Below are 20,423 nucleotides of genomic sequence, written 5' to 3'. Positions count from 1 at the left end.
GTGTGACGGAGAGGAGACTGCCACATACAACAGAAGAATGCGCCCTTGTGACGTGAAGGTTTCCTGAGTTGAAAGAACGCGTTTCTTTCTTTGAAGCTCCTTTGAGGTTTTCGTGTGTCTTGTCTCTTTCCATCAAGCTAATAATCTCGACAAGTGAACTTCCAGAATCCATGAGTCTTTTTTTTTTTTTTTTTTTTTTGAGAGAGCGGGCTGATTTCTGCCAATATAGCAATAAAAACCAAATTAAAGCACCAGGATATAATATGAGAGCAGCGTCCGCAGTCACTTTGAGGTGAGATGGTCAAGTCAAGTCGATTTTCACTCATACAGTGCCAAACCGCAGCAGGAGCTGTCATGTAGAGCAGATTCAGAGCTGGACCAAGCACTTGGTGACGTCTTGGCATCGGCGGCCATCCGGCTGGACCGGTGGGCTGAGAGAGAGAGAAAAAAGAAGGAAGGAAAGGAGGAAGGCCCACGGTGGAGTGAAAATGATAATCATAAAAATGTGCAGTTATAATGAGCAGGCTTCACGTTCCCATCTTCTGACTCACGGCTGGAACAGAAGAAAGACGAGAGTTTCGGGAAAAGCCTTGTTACTTCAAATCTGTTGAATGGTGCATTTACAACAAAACTATGAAACGCAAAGAGGTTGAAGAATTGCCTCATCGTTACCACGCAGACTGTGTACATGAAAAGGTTTATTTGTATGTTTGCGTGCACGCTTAGTCTTTTCTAAATTGTGTGTGTGCGTCTGTGTGTTTGTCCCCCCCCTCCAGTCCCGCCTGAGGACCCGGTGGTAGAGGGAACCCCAGAGCTCCTGCTGATGGCCGGGACTCCGTACAACCTGACCTGTGTGACCCGGGGGGCCAAGCCTGCGGCGCACATCCAGTGGACCAAGGACGGCGTTGCGGTGGAGGGAGCCTACCACTCCACGGTGACTCACACACACCCATGTGGACGGGCAGATTACAGCAAGCAAACAAACAGACCAACAACAACAACGCACAATTAAAACCATGAAGTTTATGAAACCAAAATCTGCTTAATCCCCTTTGACGCACAGACGCCTCAGAGGACTGTGTAGAACGAGTCGTAGCGCGGTTACAATCTGCTCCTCACAAACATCCATTTGTTTGTTGATACAGTGAGTTTTTGTGCCCATGGCGCTGAATTACAGTGTGTTCACCTCGGGCCATGCAGCAGCCCCGGAGTCCTACGCAGCACAGCAAACCATTTTAGCACATGGCTTTATTATCTCTTTGTTTAAAATTGCAAATTGTGACCTGCAAACCTGTAACCAGCGGCCCATCGTGCCTTCAGATCTGGTTGTTTTTTTGTTTTTGTGTTGTTGTTTTTTTTTTTTGTTTTGTTTTTTTTTAAGCATTGACGACCCAATTAATAGTTTTTATTTTCAACAGTGGCAACAAAAGAGCACCAGAAAATCCAGCACCTGCCAGTTAGCGTTTATGGTCTTAAATGATCAAGGAAGGTATCGTAACTCCTGACGGTGAGAAAGCCTCAGTTGTTCTGTTGTATGATGAAAGACGCAAGAAGCAAATGAAAGGAAGAGAAACAAAAAGAGCCATGTTCTCTCAAGGGCCAAAAAATGAGCGATTTACTTGGGAAAAAAAAAAAAAAAAAACAATATGTAAGCATGGCACGAATCACCTCTCCTTTGTTATATTATTCATTCATCATAACAGACTAGATTTAAGGCTACACATGTCGGAGCGCGAACTCTTCCTGGATCTTTTGTTTCAGTGCGTTTAAGACGTTTTAAAAGTAGAATGAAAGGTGTGAAAATTTAATCAGACCTGCAGGGAGACTCGTGCTTTTATTAAGCAGTGAGTATGATTCCCGGATCTAGAAATGAGTTTTTCATCCGGTCAGTCCAGCTTCAAGGCGTTATTTCTAGTTCCTGCTGTTTTTCGATGGTCCTGAAGCGACAGCGCGAACAGTCGCGCTCCCCCCAATGAGTTTTGTCTCACTGTCGTTCATCGAGTCTGCACATCCACAGAAGACGAGCAAATAGGCCTTCGGTTACTGTCCCCAAAGATCCAGGTCGAATTAACCTGCATGCACACAGGTCACACACACACACACACACACACACACACACAGGCAGAACTATCACTGATGTATTTTACAGTTGTCTCCCACATTCACACTCCTCATGCTGCCGTATATTCTCCCACACGCATGAAGCTATGCCTGCAAGCGCACACATGCACCTAGACTCACACACACACACACACACACACAGACAGACAGGGATGTGTCTGTGCTTTCATGTGCAGCACCAAACTCACTGACTCACACACTCAAACACAGATGTTTTTTTTACACCTCTCAGTTGGTTTTATGCCCCCTACACATGCTCATACATATTACATGCTGCAGTTGTGTTACTGTGTTACTGACCACGCATTTACACTGCAGTGAGAGCTGAACACGCTTTCCTGACAGATTTTGTAGCTACATCGCACAACACCCCACACACCCTCACTCCAAGAAGACTGGGTGTGATGATGTTTTCCTGTGCAGAAGGAGATTTTAAAGCTCGTGTTTTAGGGCTCAAACTGGGGATTATTGTCGTTTTTGATCTGCCTATCAATTATTTTTCTAAAAGAAGACTTGGTTTAATCTATAAAATCCAAAGAACCGTGAATAATGTCCGTCCCATAGTCTGACATAATGGCTTTGAATTGCTTCCTCTGTCCTAGCAAACCTGATTACATTCAATCAACACTCACGTAATAAGAGAGAAGCTGCGAAATGAGTCGCTACAGCTGATTAATCATTGAAACTTGTCTGTTTCTCTTTAGCTTCCATATGCGTGTTCAGCTCTCATTTAAAGATGCAAAGCGTCATAATAAAATCGAATTGCCTGCTTTAATTGGAAGAACATTTTGTAGACAGCCACTTTCCTGCATCATCATTAGACTTCTATCTTGTGAACGTGAATCCCAGTAAAATCTCTTCTCGTCAGTTTCTATCTTCTCTTTTGTTTCCCGCTGATCCTTCTAGAAGTTTTTTGTTTTCCTGTGGACCTCCAGATTTCTGTTTTCGTGCCTGCCTCCATTAGCATCACTCCTTCGTCTCTCTCCTGTCTCCCATGGCGTTTATTCTCCTCTTCTTCTTCTATGATCTCTCCTTGGCGTTGAACAGGAAGTGCTGCCGGACAGGAAGAGGGTGACGACCAGGAGCTACCTTCCCATCACGCCGGTCGACACCGACAGCGGTTCCAACTTCACCTGCGTGGCCAGCAACCCGGCGGTGCCCATGGGCAAACGAGCCACCGTTAACCTTAATGTCCACCGTACGTTGGTCTGTTATTCCGTGTGAGGATGTTCATGGCTGGGCCCTCTGGAGACAGAGGCTTAGCTGGTTCTCTTTCTCTTTTTTCTGTAGAAATGCAACAAAATCAGTCAATCAGCTGCCCCGGCACTTGTCGCCTTTAAGTAATTATCAAGAAAAATGACATGACTCATAAGCTGAGTACATGAATTTACCGCCTCTATTTTTCACCATTCTTCCAACCCTGGATTCGTTCCAAATTTGATTCAGCTGCTTGCGTTGTTTTTGGCACCGATTTTTCGAGGCCAATAATTTTCACCTAAAGCGGTTCAGCAAATTGATTTCCTTCAACACACAGAAAATAAGAACTTTTTTTTTTGTGTTTAAAGGATTTCAGTCGTGTCCCCGGAGAAATAAGGAATGATTGTTCACAAGAAAACTGTAGTTTGAATATTCAATCAAGAAGACTGATGTGTTTTTCCAATCGGGCGTAGTCTGTAAGTACTGGGAGAATATCCTCAGTAACAGTGGGTGTGGAATCTGCGGAGAAGTGAGGATTTTATTGTGAAATTTATAGTTGGTGTGACTTATTTATGTCGGAAATCAATCATCATGCTGTTTGGCGCTGGCGAAACACAGCAGTCATTCACTTTATCTTTAGTTTGTGCGCTGAATATGCATCTTCTCTCCTCGTAGATCCGCCCACGGTGACGCTGTCCATCGAGCCTCGCTCGGTCCTGGAGGGCGAGAGGGTCACTTTCACCTGCCAGGCCACTGCCAACCCCCCCATCATGGGCTACAGGTAGGAGGGAAAGGAAATGCCAAGAAATTTCAACAACAAAGCTACTATCTGCTCATCAATATGTGTTGTGTTGTGTTGTTATGTGATGGACACAAAAATGAACAACGTGAGAATGAAAGCCCGTGCCAGTAAGTTTTCCAGTCCGGACGTGATCCTGAATAGAAATTTCTGCTCAGAGAACAGCATCAGTGAAAGTATTGAACATTGGCACAGTTAAACTCTGACTTTTATCTGAAGTGACAGCACCAAAGCTAGATGCGTGATTTTTAACAAGGCGGCCCTAAACTGAGGTTTGAGACTCCGGTGCAGGGTCCCAGTGTGGGAGCGCTGCCAGGTACTCAGGCTCGGGGCCTATCCGGTGTATATTAAAATGTCATCTATTGGCAGATGTGCAATATGGTTCTATGATTTTCAGCTAGGTATCTGGCAGGATAGAGCGTGGATAAGAGACACGAGGAGAAGTTTATGTTTTTAACTATCCCCTCAGGTGGTGACATCAAAAATGTTTGTTTAATAGCCTTATTTAATAATTCAAACACGCTCATATATATTAATGGCTATCCGGAATTTGAACCGCTGCCAAAAGAGTAAAAATCTTTATGCTTTCCATATCTCATCCTGACAAAAGTGACATAAGTTTTAATGTGAAACTCTGATGCGTTTCCTGCGTCAGGTGGGCTAAAGGCGGCGTGCTGCTGGAGGGCGCCAGGGAGAGCGTGTTCGTGACCACGGCGGATCACTCCTTCTTCACGGAGCCCGTGTCCTGTCAGGTGTTCAACGCCGTGGGAAACACCAACGTCAGCATCCTGGTGGACGTGCACTGTGAGTGTGACTAAATTATTTATTTGTCTGTTCGTGCATCATGCAGAGCACGTTTCTTAAAGGAGGATTAATGTGCTATAAATTCAGTATTTTCAGTTTAACCCCTGACATCAGTGGTCAGAGTCTCACATATTAAATAGTGCTGACAGATGCACATAGATAAATACACAGAATAATAAACCTGCGCTGCGTTCTTTGGGTTCTTTAACATCTGTCTGTGTATTCCTGTCGCTCAGTCGGTCCGATCCTGGTGGTGGAGCCCCGACCGGTCACGGTGGATGTGGACTCTGACGTCACTCTTAACTGCAAGTGGTCTGGAAACCCTCCTCTCACCTTAACCTGGACAAAAAAGGGCTCCAGCATGGTAAAAACAATCCCTTTTTCTTTTTACCTGGTTATTTCGATACCGTTTATACTTGTACACAACAGACCCTGGATCGAAACGCATGTCCTCCAGAAACCCCCGTTCCCAGCTCATATTAATATCTGAGGACCGGACCAAATGTTTGCTCGCTTGTAAAGCAGGTGGTTGGTAGTGAGACTCCGTCTTCATATGTTAAATCTTTCATTTGTGCCTAAATAGTTAAGAAAGGCTGCAGGAAAAAAAAAAAAAAAAAAAAAACGAACTAATGGAGCCTGCTGAGTAAATCAGCGTGTTTTTATGAATTAAATATAGCTCTCCTTCCCTCCCGCCGTCTCTCTAACATCTCACCCTTTCTGTCTGTCTCCACTCGCCACCTCGTGAATCTACTATCCTTCTCCTGATGCTCTTCTGCTTACTTATCTGTGTCCAGGTGCTGAGCAACAACAACCAGCTGTACCTGAAGTCGGTGAGTCAGGCTGATGCAGGCCAGTACGTCTGCAAGGCCATCGTCCCCCGAATCGGAGTGGGAGAGACTGAAGTTACGCTCACAGTCAACGGTCAGTTTCTCACTCACTAAAATATACTCACAATCTGCCTATGCATTGAAAGATTAGGCCCCAGCCAAGCGTGGAGGATGAATATTAAACGACACGGACCTCCACAATGTGTGCGTTTGATCTAGAATCAGCAATCGCACGCGTATATTCACCTCTCTGGCAGCCGAAGTGACCGAACGTCCAGAATATTGTATCTCATTAGGTTATAATATGATGTCGACCCGGCCTGATTCATTCCAGCTCCAGTCCAAAACCAAACCCTGCAGCTAATTTATCAGCCCTGGACAGGCACAAAGCCAATACTTCAATGCCAAAACTTCGTCCCAGTGTGACCATCAATCGCTTGATAAATCAAAACCGAATCGCCGAGAACACAATGACAAAACGATAGTTCAAATTGTCCTTAAATCTTAGCCGGGTGACAGCGTGCCCGGTCCAACCGGAGAGGAGCACCGCCACATTCATTGCCACGTCCTTGCAAAATATCAAGTGCTGAAAGCTTGGCGACCTATTCACCCGCCAGGTAATGTGTCAGCGCCGTTATTTAAAGTCCCTCTTCCGTGCTTTAACTTTGGGAAAATACTCTGCTGTGACTTACATCTTGTTTATATGGTTTCTCTCATTATGAGAGTTCCATCCAAACTCACCTCCTCAGTGACAGACCTGGATCTGGATTACTCGCAGTTGGCAGGCGAAAGAAGGAAGTATCAAGGTTTGATCGTGTTTTTGAGTTTCGCATCAGGACAGTAAGTCCAGTAATTTGTTTCTGTCGTCTCCTTCAGTCAGACCTAAACTCAGACTAACAAACAGAACAGTCACCATAGTTAGCGTTTTTATTGTAATATTTCTATTTCCATCTCTCCAGCTTCTGTAACAAACAGAATTTCTGCTGAGGATTAATAAAACACTTCTGATTCTGATTTACTGGCAGCGGTTGACACAAACTGTGTTGCATCAGTTCACGTGGAGCCATTTGTGCTCTAGCAGAGCCAACCTGTTGGCTTCCTCCATTTTAGCATTCAGCCAATAATCTCAGTGATGATGTTGGCGACTGCTGTCCTGTAAAAATGAGCCCACGGTTCTTTTTCTAAACTAACCAAGTAGTTGTTATGCCTAAACAATGGCAGTTAAGTGTAATTGCACATTTATGAGTGTAACCAGAGGCCCGTATGCCGCCTCCGGCTGTAATGTGTATTTATTTATACGCGAATAAAGAAGCAGCTCGAACCGGCCAGTCGCTGTTTGAGCTGTCTCTCCACGACACTGCCACCAGATCGACGTTGGTGTGGTCAGGCTCGAAATCCACAAAGGCAAGAAGCCAACCAGCTCCTGACTTTTAAAGGTTTTCCCACAACCCCGGGAATTAACGGCACACCGTCAAACTGTCACTCCACCAAGTTTACATGTGCATCAAACGTGCTGCCAACATGGCTCTCCACTCGGCCCTATTTGGGTTTATGAGTGGAAACTATGTCCATCATATTCCCCATAAAGCAGAAAGAGAGCAAACACTTTCATAAACGTCACTCTGGTGTATGCCATCAACTGGAGTCCATATAAAAGCCTTTCTATCTTCTCACTGGAGGTCTGCAGTTTACAGGGGTTTTCCAACATTGACGATTTTTGTCCTCCAAACCTTCATAAATGTCTCGGTTTGTTTCGGTAATCCGCCTTCTGTCTCTCTGCCCTCTTCCTATCTCGCCCGCTCAGGTCCCCCCATCATCTCCAGTGATCCAGTCCAATACGCCGTCAAAGGGGAGAGAGGCGAGATCAAGTGTTACATCGCCAGCACACCCCCACCTGATAAGATTGTAAGTCCATCCTTGGGAGTTGTAATTTGCTGCAGAGGTGCTCGACCTTTTCAGATTGCATCTGCCTCAAACAGAATCCTGATCAGAACAACTACAACTCCTACTTTCTCCCCTTTTTTTTTTTTTTTTTTTCCCGGCCAAGCTTTTTGGGTACGAGCGGTTTTGTTCTCCGGCTGTGTCACGGGTAACGCGGGAATGATGTGTTCCTACTCCGTGCTGGAAAGTGTGACTCATCAAAAACAGCTGCTGTTGAAGTGAAAGAGGGGACAGGCAGTGCTGTGCACATGTTCCAGGGAAATGCAGGAGCGGATCTGATAAGATACAAGAGATGGTGAAAGAGAACGCCGTGTCTCGTTTTACAAAGTGATTTAGAGATGATAAGGGCCAGGATCTAATCTGGGGTGAGCAAACTGAGGAGAAATCTCAAATATAAGAAGGGAAAAAAAAAAAAAAAAAAAAATCTTAAAGCAGAAATCCCATCAGCAAACACATCGCCGATCCACTCATCTGTGACTCGAGGGCTGCCTGTCAAATAAATCCGGGCCCAAAGTCGTTGCAGTTCTTAGATATGGGCCATTCTTTTTTATTTCTCGGCATGTCTTTTATTTTCTCTGCTGCTTTAAGCCCATAAGCCATGTCACAACTCAGACCTTGCACCACAGCAGACCCCAGCCTTGCAGTGTTGCAAAATATGTCCAAATGCCGCCCCCCCCCCCACTTCACCCCCTGTATCTCACCCCTCCAATAGATGGCACGGCCTTGGGAAGGAGCCGTCGGACACTATTTCACCACAAAGGAGAGGAATCGCATTGGCCGCGGCAGATGCACGTGGAGACAGTGTGATTGTGTGGAATTGTTTATGTTTCGTCCCGCTCATCACCTTCAGACGTGTCTGCGCATCGGCCACAGTCAGGCCGCTTTCTTTCCCCGCCGTCACAGTGGCACCGATCAGGCTGGCGGAGGCAGACGGCTCTGTGGCGGTCGTGGTGAATGCAGCAGAAACATTTTGATGTTTTAGAAATCCGCGTGAAATCAGCTGCTGCCGCCCCTTCGTTGGGAATCACCGCCGTAACACGTGTACACGTCTGGCTGATCACAATCATTTCACTGTCCAGTTTAGAGCTGGGGATTCCCTCCTTAAAACAAAGCACCGGCTCTTTCCACTTTATTTTATTGGACGAATCATAATGGAAAAAAAAAAAAAAATAGAAGTTGAAGTCATCCACTTAACTGACAAGATTAATGAAGAATTGTAAAACAGGAAACCACCATGTAGCTGAAATATGTTTTTTAATCTCCTTCTCTGTCTTGTTAATCATCTTGTTACTCCCTCAGATGTATCCCATGATCCTTTAGGGCGGCACCAGGCCACTGTAGGGTGTCGTATCAGTGCCAGTGGATGCCGCATTTTGCCCGCAGCTCCTCTCTCGTCAAAAATGTGACTGTGTGATTGTCTCAGGAAACACTTTTTAGCAGCATTGGCAAAAAATTTTAAAACTAAACATAAAATTAAATATGCCATTTGAATGCATGAAGAGCCATAATGAGGCTTTAAGACCACTGATAGTGAGCGTTACCCAGTTATGGCCACTCTGTAGTATCTGCACCGTATTGATTTTTAGTGTGAATTGGACCCAGCAGCTAAAACCCTTCGAATTCAGTGTTCCCTCTCAAAGCAGCAGCCATCGTTTCTGTAAAAGAGCAATTTGAAATGGAGCGTCCTCCTGAATGCGCTACAGCTGCAGGACTCTGTGCTGGGTTTTGTTTTTTTCCTTTTCTTCATTCCTGGCTTTTGGAAAGTCGCTGAGTGCAGTACTCAATCAAAGCACAGTTTAACATAAAGTGTCTACACGTTATAGGTTACTAAATGAGCGGCATGGCGCGCAGTATATACCTGTAAAAAGGAAAATGCCAGCACTGACAAAATCACAAAAAGAGGCTGGAAAATGGAAATAAATTCAGTAATGGCATTTGAGTTTGAAGGAGAGAGAGAGAGAGAGAGAGAGAGAGAGAGAGAGAGAGAGAGAGAGAGAGAGAGAGAGAGAGAGAGCCTGCGTGTGTGTGTTTGGGAGGAGGGGTGAAATAGACTGAAATGAGAGAGGTATGAAATGGAGGGAGAGTAAAAATCTGTACCTTTCAGCGTCAATTATCCAATTGTGCAGCGCCAACATGACAGAAATCAGAGCTTTTAGGAAGCTTCAGCCCCCTGCTGCACCGCCAGAGAGCTCAGAGCGTATAATGTGGTGCGACATTATAGTCTCGGCTTAATGCAGAGACACAAGGACTTATAAAATATGGAGTAAGTGTGTGTGTGTGTGTGTGTGTGTGTGTGTGTGTGTGTGTATTTGTGCAACAAGAGACTGAGAAACAGACAGTCAGCGGTGGTGCAATAAAACTATTGTGAAAAAGAGCAATAAAGAAGGAAAGAGGACGGGGGGGGGGGGTCTGAGAGAGGCAGAAAAATACGCATTACGCAAGATTGTCAGAGAAAAGAAGCAGATTTGGGGTTTTTTTTTTTGGTTCTTGTTGTTTTTGTAATCCACCCTTCACCGAGTCTTGATCATGTTTCTGAACCAGGTTTAAAGGTACGTTAGCCCAACATATGACTTTATGTATATTTGATATCATCATGCTTTATATTTAATATCCTCAAATTTCTACTTCAGCACATTATAAGTCGAAAAACATGCTCCAGGTTTTTGTTTTTTTTTCTTCGTGTGCATGTGCAGTACTCTGTATGCATGCACGTGTGTGTGTGTGTGTGTGTGTGTGTGTGTGTGTGTGTGTTGTGGTTTATTTGTTATTGCTTATTCATCAGCCTGAAAAGTTCCAGCAAAAAATTTTAATTAGTCTTATTCTGCACCAGGAGAGGAAAAAAAATGAGTTACTAATGTGTGAGTAAATAATTTGTTTTGCTTAAAATATATTTCTTGCCCAGACATGCTTGAATCTCTCTTCACCTTTTTAACACCAGCCCATCTGTTGGCTGTGTGTGTGTGTGTGTGTGTGTGTGTGTGTGTGTGTTGTGGTTAATACTATTTAAGATAAGATAAAGTGAAATTAGCATTATTGATCCCTGAGGGGGAAATTGGGCATTTGCAGCAGTAAAGAGCAGCGTTTAGATAAAAATCAAACAAATTGGACGCTGCGTCTTCATCATACATATGCAGAGCTCCTGTCGGCTTGGAGGACGTCCTGCTGTGTTTATCCTACAGCCTTTTCTCTTAACCAAATCTTTGTTTGATGTCGGCGGCCCGTCATTTGCAGCCATACCTGACTCAGGTGTACTGATGGCCCCCGCCTGTCTCTCTCTCTCTCCTTGTTGGCGAAGGATTAGAGACTAAACAAACCCCCGAACATGTGTGTCTCAGGTCTGGGCGTGGAAGGAGAACGTGTGGGAGAAGGAGAAGGGCACCCTGATGGAGCGCTACACCGTGGAGCAGAGCAAACCTCCGTCCCAGGGTGGGGCCGTCCTCTCCACGCTCACCATCAACAACGTCATGGACTCCGACTTCCACTCACCGTACAACTGCACCGCCTGGAACTCCTTCGGCCCGGGCACCATGATCATCACCCTGGAGGAGACAGGTGAGATAGATGGAGGAGTTTCTCAGCTTTTCATCAGACCACGTGGAGCCGTGATCTGACCCCATTGAGTTCGTCTTGTGTGCAAAGAAAAGCACACGTTTTTGCATAAACGTGCACGAGCACAGATGTGAGGATGTGCACGGTCCCACGGTGGCAGTAACTGGACCCAAAATGCAACGAAGAAGAAAACCTGCACATTAAGCACCTTAAAAGCTTCGCAAATATCAAACAGGGAAGGGAATGGATTCAAAACGTCGAGCTTTCTCAGGTTTTTATTGTGAGAGACCGAATGCTTGTTTACGGTGAAAACTCCACAGGGTACCTTTAATGTCCTCAGAGGAGACGCTCTTCTCTCTCGCCCGAGCTGAAGTTCCCCTGAGCAAGATTATTAAGCGGTGGCATCAGCTGGAGGACAGAGAATAGATAGCGTTGTTAGTCCGTTCTGGAACATCACACTTTTTTATTTATTTATTTATTTATTTATTTATTTTGAGAGCTGGGTATGTCACATTACATTGAGAAAATGATTTCTTCATGCTCCGTCAGTCTTATCTGACTCTTATTCTTTCAGCTGTCAGATTCTTCAGGCTTCAGAAAATCTTGGAGAGAAAGCGAGCAGGCTCAGATTTGTCTTTATTTGTACTAACAGTGTTTTCATCCCTTGTCAGACTTGGCGTGCTTTATCAACATAGCCAGCCCTCAGAGATTCAATACTGAGGACACAACAGGATTTGTGGTTAAATGACACAACATCCATGCAGGTTTTTTTTTTTTTTTTTTTTTTTGCAACAATGAGACAGCAGCTGTCCCTCAACCCCAACCCTCTCTCTCTCTCTCTGCTGGTGTTTGTTTCAGATATTGTTCCAGTGGGAATTATCGCCGGTGGTACGGTGGGCTCCTCCATTCTGCTGCTTATGTTTCTATTGGCACTGGCCTTCTTCCTCTACCGCCAACGCAAAGGCAGTGAGTGCACACGGTGGTTCTTTAGTATGTGTGTGTCTGTGTGTAGGTGCTCGCACACACTTACTAAATATACGTCTGTCGGTCTTTCTTTCATCCACTCAGCCTATCTGTCATTCTGCCTCTCCACCGAGGGAGGAACATATGCCAGCCATACAACATTTAATTCAAATGAGATTAATGAATATTCAAAGACGCCTGCTGTACACTTCCATTCTCATTCGACGATATGGAATCGTGTGATTGCGTTTTAGTTAAATAGTTTTCACGTGGCGCTCCTCCACCAGTTAAAATGCCCAAACAACCAAGAGCATTTAAAGGTTAATGGTATTTAAATTGTGAATTCCTGCATGTTGTTTCTACACCCTACAGCAATTCTTGTTGGTGTTCACGAGAGAGAAACTGAGCATTTCTCAGTTCTTCAAGTTGTGTAATTCAGCCAAGAGTTGGGAAAGACAATGAAGGTGACTGGCACGTTCCCCAGAGGGATTTTCTGGGGATAAGAGTATATTTTCAGGCCTCGAGCTGATAACACCACTACAGAAAAGATATTGTTTGAAAATAGAAAGTCAAACAGACGTGGCCATGGCTCTGGACAAAGCCGTGTCTCATTTATTGTGTGTGTGTGTGTGTGTGTGTGTGCGCGTGCTCGAGGTTTCTGAGTGAAACTGAGCAGTGCTGCGTTTAACGTGGACGTGTACTAAAATCTGAATTTTTGCTGCCGTACATAAGATCCCCTGTCTCAATCCAACTAGCATCCATTCACTGAAAAGACATGAAATAAGTTTCATCTAAATACTTTAAGGTTGTTTCATTCAAAGTAATAATTATTACTAAAAATTCTGACTCACTTTAGTCCCAAAGGGAGCCGAACTAAATTCACCAAAAATGTTTTTGCATAGCAACAAATTTTCTTTATAGCCTGAATATTATTGTTTAATTTGTAATAGAGAACAAAATAAAAAAGAAATACCGAAACTGCACTTTCTACCAGAAAGTCATTTAAACATGGAACACGTTTTATTGATAGTGAAATATTTTTAGGTTTTTTAAGCATTTCTGCACGCCACGGAAATTGCTGAAGACTGATTTTTTTTTTTAAATCATAACATAGACTTTAAATTGTGTGAAATGCAAAGGTAAGGGCACTGCCTCATTTTCAGAAAAACAGATTCAGAAAATATCAGCAATCATCACGTTTTCTGCCAGAAATGTCGGTTTCAAACTCTTCACCGCTTCATTATTTTCCTCATAACAGCCCCTAAGAAAGAAATCAATGCCAAAGGAGCATGCAGCTTTTTGCGTTTCATCACGGTGAATGCTGACGTCCTCAAAATTCAAACTATCACCTCTCCCTGCCTTTTGTGGCTGCCAGCATACCAAATTGCCCAATGCGCCATTATCAAAGCAGACACAAGCAGAATAATTGCCCCGGCGAAAACAGCTTTCAACAGAATGAAGTGTTCTTACTGTCGTTTAGTTCGTTTTTGTTTTTTGAAACCGGAATGTTGCATAAATCAATAATGCATCGTGACATTGACCCCGAACATAACTGGAGGTTGTGTTATTGTTGCAGGTCGGCGGGGTGTTACCCTCGGTAAGCCAGACATCAAGGTGGAAACGGTCAACAAAGAGACCCACAGCCTGGAGGAGGAGACGACCAACGTCTCCACGGCAACCCGGATGGTCAAGGCCATGTACTCCGTGAGTAGATAGCGCTCTGATTCACCGGGGGCCGTGGAGAGGAGGCGTGTGGGTCAGCGGCCTTTAATGTACAGACACACCGACACAAAGGGGCGACGTGGCCGAGAGGCAGTGACGCACGCGCGCACACACACACACACACACACACACACATACAAAATGAAGGTAGATGCACATGCACACACTCTCCCTGCAAACACAAATATAATTACACATCAACAAAGCTGCAGATTCTCACAGAGAGCAGTAAAAAAAAAAACACACAAAATGCTTCACAAACTATTATTTTCATTCACATTTGCATGCGCACAAAAAACAACCACATTTTAACGTCACGTTTCTTTTGGAAAACTCTGGAAGGTCCTGGAGAACCGAACCGACTGGGCTCCTTTGCTGCAGTTTTAAAGCTCCGCCCCCCCCAAAACAACGAAGCGTTTCTCGTCTTCCGCTCTCTTGGGATGAAAAACCTGAAACTCTGTTTTCCTCTCCCCTCCCTCTCTTCCTCCCTCTTTCCGTGTGTGTGTTTCGTTGTTTGATGGTTTAGTTTCTGCCCTCTGTTTCCCTCTCTCCCTCCACTCAGCCATTCAAAGACGACATGGACCTGAAGCAGGACGTCAGGAGCGAGAGCGACACCCGGGAGGAGTACGAGCTCAAGGTGAGCACACGATGCACGTCATGACCTCTGTGGTCATATCCATCAATGCCAGTTTCACTGCTTCCTCAGGTTTGGCATTTACACTGGAGGTAAACATTTAAAAAGAATTCATCATCTGAAACTCGGGTCAGAGCATGACCGACCGATTACGGATAAACTCTCCTCTGAAGGAGGAAAACAAACCACTCCAAACATTCTTGATGTGATTATTATTATTTTTTTTTTAATTCTGGAGTAAATTGAAGTATTTACATCTTGTTCATGCATTCACTCCGCACCACATCACTCACACGCCGTTACATTTTCAGACATGGCATGAACGCATCGCCAACCGCGGCCACATCACCAAGGTCATCAGCCTGCAGTGTGACAGCACATTATCACGTGTTTTATGAAGCTGGCCCACTTTTCCAGAGTATTTTTCCCAAAGCTTTAAATCTTACTTCAAACAAACTTTGATTTATTGGTTGAATGGATTTCTCTATCTATATGTTACTGTTTTTATTTGTCTTTATTGGATTTGAAGGTGTAGCTGCTCCAGTTATTCTCCACTAAAGTCTAAATTGATGCCATTATGGAGTGATAAATTTTGCAGAGCTTCCATTTCTTACATCAAGTGAATCAAAACACTGACCGGATGGAAATGTGTCTTTAATTTTTAGCACAGGACTAAAAGAAAAAAAAAAAAACAAAACCTGACCATCTCCTCCTTCATCACAGGATCCAACCAACGGCTACTACAACGTCCGAGCCACCACCCACGACGAGGCGCGTCCCCAGTCGCGGGCCATCCACTACCAGGGAGAGTTTCGTTCCCCCAACCCGAGCAGCGGGCCGGCCGGCGCCACGTCCAGCGGACCGTCGGCTGCCCCCAGCGGCGCCGTTCCCCCCAGTGCGGTGCCAGGCTCGAGGACGGGCTGCTACGACCCCCGGCCGCCTTCCAGGATGTCCCACTCTACCTACGCCCAGTTCAACACCTTCTCCAGGGTGGCCCAGAGCCAGCAAGCACCCCCCAATCCTGCTCTTCAGTCGCCTGGAGACTACCCGGGAGACTGCGGCCTTCTGGACAGCACCACCCAGCTGGCCTACGACAACTACGGATACCCCTCGCAGTATCCCAGCTACCGCATGGGCTTTGCACCGCCCATAGAGGAGGGGCCAGCCTATGAGATGTATCCAACAGGACAGGGGACCGGGCCAGGGCCAGGGCCAGGTCCCGGTCCTGGTCCTGGTCCCGGTCCCGGTCCCGGTCCTGGGCCAGGTCCTGGTCCAGGGCCAGGACCGGGGCAGCAAAGTCCCGAAACAGGTCTGGGGAAGTACGGAAGCTCCACCCGCTTCTCGTACTCGTCTCCACCTTCTGACTATTCCCACAGACACACTCAGCGGATGCAGACTCATGTGTGAGAAACAGACTCACACACTCTTCACACTCCTCGGCTCGCTTTTTGCAGCAGCAGAGCTTCTTCCCCGTAAAGATCCTCCGTCTCTTTCGCATAAACACTCGCTGTCTTCTCTCTCCATCACAACCCGTGCATGGAACTTGGTTCATTTTCTGAACAACACACACACACACACACACACACACAGCGGTCGGCGGCGTAGCATGCACTCTTGTTAGCAGCAATACACACAACACATGCAAAGCGACGCTCGCACACATTTGCGCAGCCCTTCTGTTGTGTGCAGTGTTCGTGCTTCGACAAACAAAAGCAGCAGCGTGCCACAATCAAGAGAAAGAAGAGACAACAAGAGCAGCAGAGCACTTTGAAGACAGGAAGAAGAGGACCAGATGTTTTGCTCTTCGACCATCCACCCCATCTCTGTAAATACATGCAAATTCAAATTTGGATCATTTTAAAGGTATTTCCGTGTACAAACCTTCACAGCGTGATGCAGTACAGTGACCTACAAGCAGACCTCACACTTTTTCCCCCGCATTTTCTGACTCTCTATTGCAAAAACACACACACACACACACACACAGAAACACACACAAAATCTTTGAAAACTTCTGTTTGTATGTATTGCAGCGACGGGGCAGCTTGTACTATAACTGTTTCTGGCACTTTTTGATCCTCTTTCCTCACTAAAGTCTGCCCAGTGGTCTTTTTTTTTTTCTTGTTTACAAGATCTACCTTGATTTCAGTGGGACAAAGCTTCTCGAGCTGATTCAGTGAGTGACCAGAGTGCCAATGCTTATGTGCCAACACACACACTATTGACGTGTGTCTTCTTTTGCAAAGCGTGCGACGCGACGAGGTTTCGCTCGCGCCCCATCGCAGAGGAGAGGAGCGGTAGCAAGTATTTCTGTAAACTCCTTCTCCTCACCTCTCATTTCTATCATCGTGATACATTTCTAGACTTCACATTTCACTCAAGGTCAAAGCCGCAAGCAGTATTTGTGAAACGAGGTGTGGCAGGGGCGCTTTTTTTCATGAAGTAAATTTCTGCCATTTGTACAAAAAAAGAATCCTATCCTCAAGTGTCAAAAAGTATTAGTTTCTCTCACTTGCACAGTAGAATAGATTTTTTTTTTTTCTCATGTTTATACCGAACCATGTGAAGGAAAAAATGGCATTGAGAAACATTTTATAGTATTTTTATAAGGCGTTGCGGACCAAAGGTTCAGAGTTTTTGGGTGACACTCACTTTTTAACGTGTACGTGGCAACGAGAGCGTGGAGAGATTGGAAACGTTTGAGTTTCTTTAAAACGAGGTGGATGGTATTTTTAAAGTGGATCTTGTGGAATTAGAATTAGAAGTTTTGAAGAGGTTCATTCCAAAATGGTGGATATCCGGGTGGGTGGGGAGGGGGTTGGGGACGAGGGGGGGGGTAGGGCATCTCTTCTGTTTAGTGTGAAACTCTTCCTTTGACTTCCAGCTTTCTGACTGGACCGCCTTTTCTAAACGTCGACGACATTCAAAAAAAAAAAAAAAATGGATGGAGAACAGGCAGCTGCTCGCTCTGAGTCGTGCTGCCAACAATGCTCGGAACGAGACGCACCAAGTCCACTCTAACATATCAAAAAGAAGGTACGGGGCGTTTTATCTAGCTCATATGGCACTTTGTACATTTGATTTATTTGTACAAGTATGCTGGTTTTCTCGCCACAACTGAAAATTTGGTGGCATTTTATGTCAGAGATTTTTTTCCATCGAGTCGTGTCGGCGTTTGTGCGATTGGCTTTTGGCGCCACAGGTCAGCATTTAAAACTCTGCTTGTTTGCTCCAAATTCTACTGATGCAGCTATTTAACAAGTCCCAGATTTCAGTGAATCTGAGTTTTTTTTGTCAAGGTTTTGTTGCTTCCCTTACTCTTTTAATGGTAAATTTAAATTCACAATGCAAGCAGTTTTATGAAAGGCTATTTAAGACTGTAATTTTGATTATTTTCTGGGTAGCCAGTGAAAAGATTTAATAAACCTAGGAGAATTTTTGTCTATACAAAAAAATATTTTAATTAAGAAGTCCAAATAAAAGAAACCTCGGTTGTAAAACACCAAAGTTTCCGTCTTGAGATTTAAAAGGCTAAAAGCTTTGACTGACTCTTTTTTTCCCCTCTCTCTCTCTCTGAGCAGAATCAGTTTTCCTGTTGAAAAATCCCATATGCTGGGAAACAAACGCAGACATCCAGTCAGCCGAAAGTCACTTCTGATCAAAGTATGCGAGGACCAAGTGTTTCTCTGGATGTTTGTTTATGTCCGCAAGAAAGAAAGTAGACGTCCAGTCACTTACATGTAATGTAACTCACAATCTGAGTCTTGCACTAAAAACATCTGAGAGAGAAATGAAACTTCTGGTCCACATCTGGGCAGACGCAGTTGATCCAGATGTGCATTTTTCCTGTATGAGCTCCAGATTTGGGCCGCCTCAGCAGGTGTGTGCTGGGCCAGAAAAAGACAAATGTGGGCTGGATATCTTTTGCTCTTTGGGATTATCCCAAAAAAATCTGCAACTGGTGCTAAAGCTGGACAGGTGAAAACCCGCTGGCTCAACCAGACCAAGCCAGAAGTTCTCCCTGGTTATAGAAGTAGTTCATTCTGTCCGTCAGACTGTCTTCGTTGCCCAGCGTTGCTTTTACGGTGACAATCATTTGCGAACAACATCTCTGGAGCTGCTGCGTCGATCTTTACTGAACGCTGACATCTTAAGGTTCAACAAAACTTGGCTCATACGCAAGTTTAAGAAAGAAAGGAAAAAAAGGAATTGCTTTTTGTGAAGAGTACACTTGCTTTATCAGACGGACAAAAAAAAAAAAAGGAGAGGACTCAGTACAGCAAAGAGTCTGCCGCTTGTGTTTCTCTGAGCAATTAAAAATGATAGCAGGTGAGCTGCTTTTTGCAAGAAGATCAGCGGCTGCAAAGTGAGAGCAGAAACCTCAGCACCTCCAGAGGTAATCATTGAGTCTTTATACTTATAAGCCACCCTCACCTCATCAAGCCCTCACAGATACATTATATTATGGTAACTTTGTGCTAAGGAGGCAGTAAAAGTTGTATTTATTGCCCCTGTTTTGAATAAACACTTTCAGAAAGGAAGCCGCCGCCACATCATTTTTGATTAGAATATCAGATGAAAGCTTGCAGCTCCAAGGTCACTATATAAACGGTTTCAGCAGTTATGGGGAGAAGAACGGCAGATGGAGCACCCTTTTAAATTTATATGGTTATCACAGCCTTGGTACTGCATACTATTACCTCTTTACAGCCTTTTTACAGAGTTGTAGCCGCGCAGTGTTTTGCATCTGACTCACAATGTCATTATGACCTTGTGTAGAATGAGTAAATCTGACACGGAGGGAGGTGCTGAGGCCAACTAATACACGGCGAGGCCGTCCAGGCACTTAGTCATTACCTCTTAAGTATTTACAGTCTGTTGACAGTGGGGGCATATAAATATGTAAAAGACACCATAGATGCCAAACGTGCACAATGGATGTTTACATTTGGTTATGCAGTGGGGAAAAAAAAAAAGAAATCTCTCTCCTCTCCGCCTCGTGTTAATAACCACCGACCAGTTGCCAGAAAATAAATCATTGCAAACCTCATAGCTTTCTTCCAAATTTTCTTCGAGATGGACAAAACACGGGGTTTTGTTCGAGGTCCAGCCGGGACAAATGTGTGTATGCTGGGGGGGGTGGGGTTTTTTTTATTTTTTTTAAATATATAGATTTACGAGCTGATGGCATCCATCCACGGTGTTCATTATTTCACCAGCTCTGTTCCTTTTGACGAAAATCTGTATTTACAAATGAAATTTGTTGGTCTTACTTTGTGGTGTGGAAGAATTGACTGTGGTCAAAAGTGTGTATTTAAACTTTCATACACAGCATTTTATTTGATCTTATATGCAGAAGAGTGTGTGTGTGTGTGTGTGTGTGTGTGTGTGTCTGGGGGCGGGGGGGTTATCTGATTAATCCACCCAGCAAAAAAACAAAAAATGTGGATGTGTGCATCTGTGGCCAATCAGACTGATCAGCCAGGCCACAAATAGCAAAAATTCTGTCTCAACTAGGCCAACCTAGACTAGAACCAGGCCAGCCAGACCCGCGGCTAACAGCCTTGTCCCACGCTGAGCTGAGCTGAGCTGAGCTGAGCCGAGATGTGCCGTGCCGTGCCATCCCTGGCCAAGAGGGACTCGAGTGGCTCGGTGTCCATTTTTACCTTGTGGAGTCTCAAGCGAGCGCCAAAAGACTGTGCAAAGAAAACGAACTGAGCAGACGAACAAATGCAGCAGCAGTTTGTGTTTATTGTGTTTGTGTGTGCCCATGGGTGATTGAGTGTGTGTGTGCGTGTGCGCTGGTGTTGGCAGCATGTAACCCCAGTGTTTTTTCATGCCATTCTAAATATGCAGGGAGCACTGG

General features: G+C 44.9%; 1 protein-coding gene across 2 annotated transcripts in view; it reads left to right on the top strand.

Moving 5' to 3' along the window:
* Positions 1–17,323, top strand: part of kirrel1b (kirre like nephrin family adhesion molecule 1b) — a 54,411-nt gene extending 37,088 nt beyond the window's left edge. Inside the window, exons 4-15 of one of the 2 annotated variants that reach the window (XM_029524472.1) lie at positions 777–934; positions 3,169–3,319; positions 3,994–4,099; positions 4,773–4,921; positions 5,158–5,285; positions 5,716–5,842; positions 7,553–7,653; positions 11,025–11,241; positions 12,097–12,204; positions 13,778–13,905; positions 14,486–14,560; positions 15,281–17,323. In XM_029524472.1, the coding sequence (XP_029380332.1) occupies positions 777–934; positions 3,169–3,319; positions 3,994–4,099; positions 4,773–4,921; positions 5,158–5,285; positions 5,716–5,842; positions 7,553–7,653; positions 11,025–11,241; positions 12,097–12,204; positions 13,778–13,905; positions 14,486–14,560; positions 15,281–15,964 (2,132 nt within the window). In that variant the 3' untranslated portion in view covers positions 15,965–17,323. Of the gene's footprint in view, positions 1–776; positions 935–3,168; positions 3,320–3,993; positions 4,100–4,772; positions 4,922–5,157; positions 5,286–5,715; positions 5,843–7,552; positions 7,654–11,024; positions 11,242–12,096; positions 12,205–13,777; positions 13,906–14,449; positions 14,561–15,280 lie in introns of both variants that reach the window. The other variant, XM_029524471.1, reaches the window with a different exon arrangement.
* The last annotated feature ends 3,100 nt before the right edge of the window (positions 17,324–20,423 follow it).

The sequence above is a fragment of the Echeneis naucrates genome, chromosome 17 (assembly GCF_900963305.1).
Source record: "Echeneis naucrates chromosome 17, fEcheNa1.1, whole genome shotgun sequence".
Taxonomy (NCBI): Eukaryota; Metazoa; Chordata; class Actinopteri; order Carangiformes; family Echeneidae; genus Echeneis; species Echeneis naucrates.
This window is presented reverse-complemented; position numbering and strand designations above follow the sequence as displayed.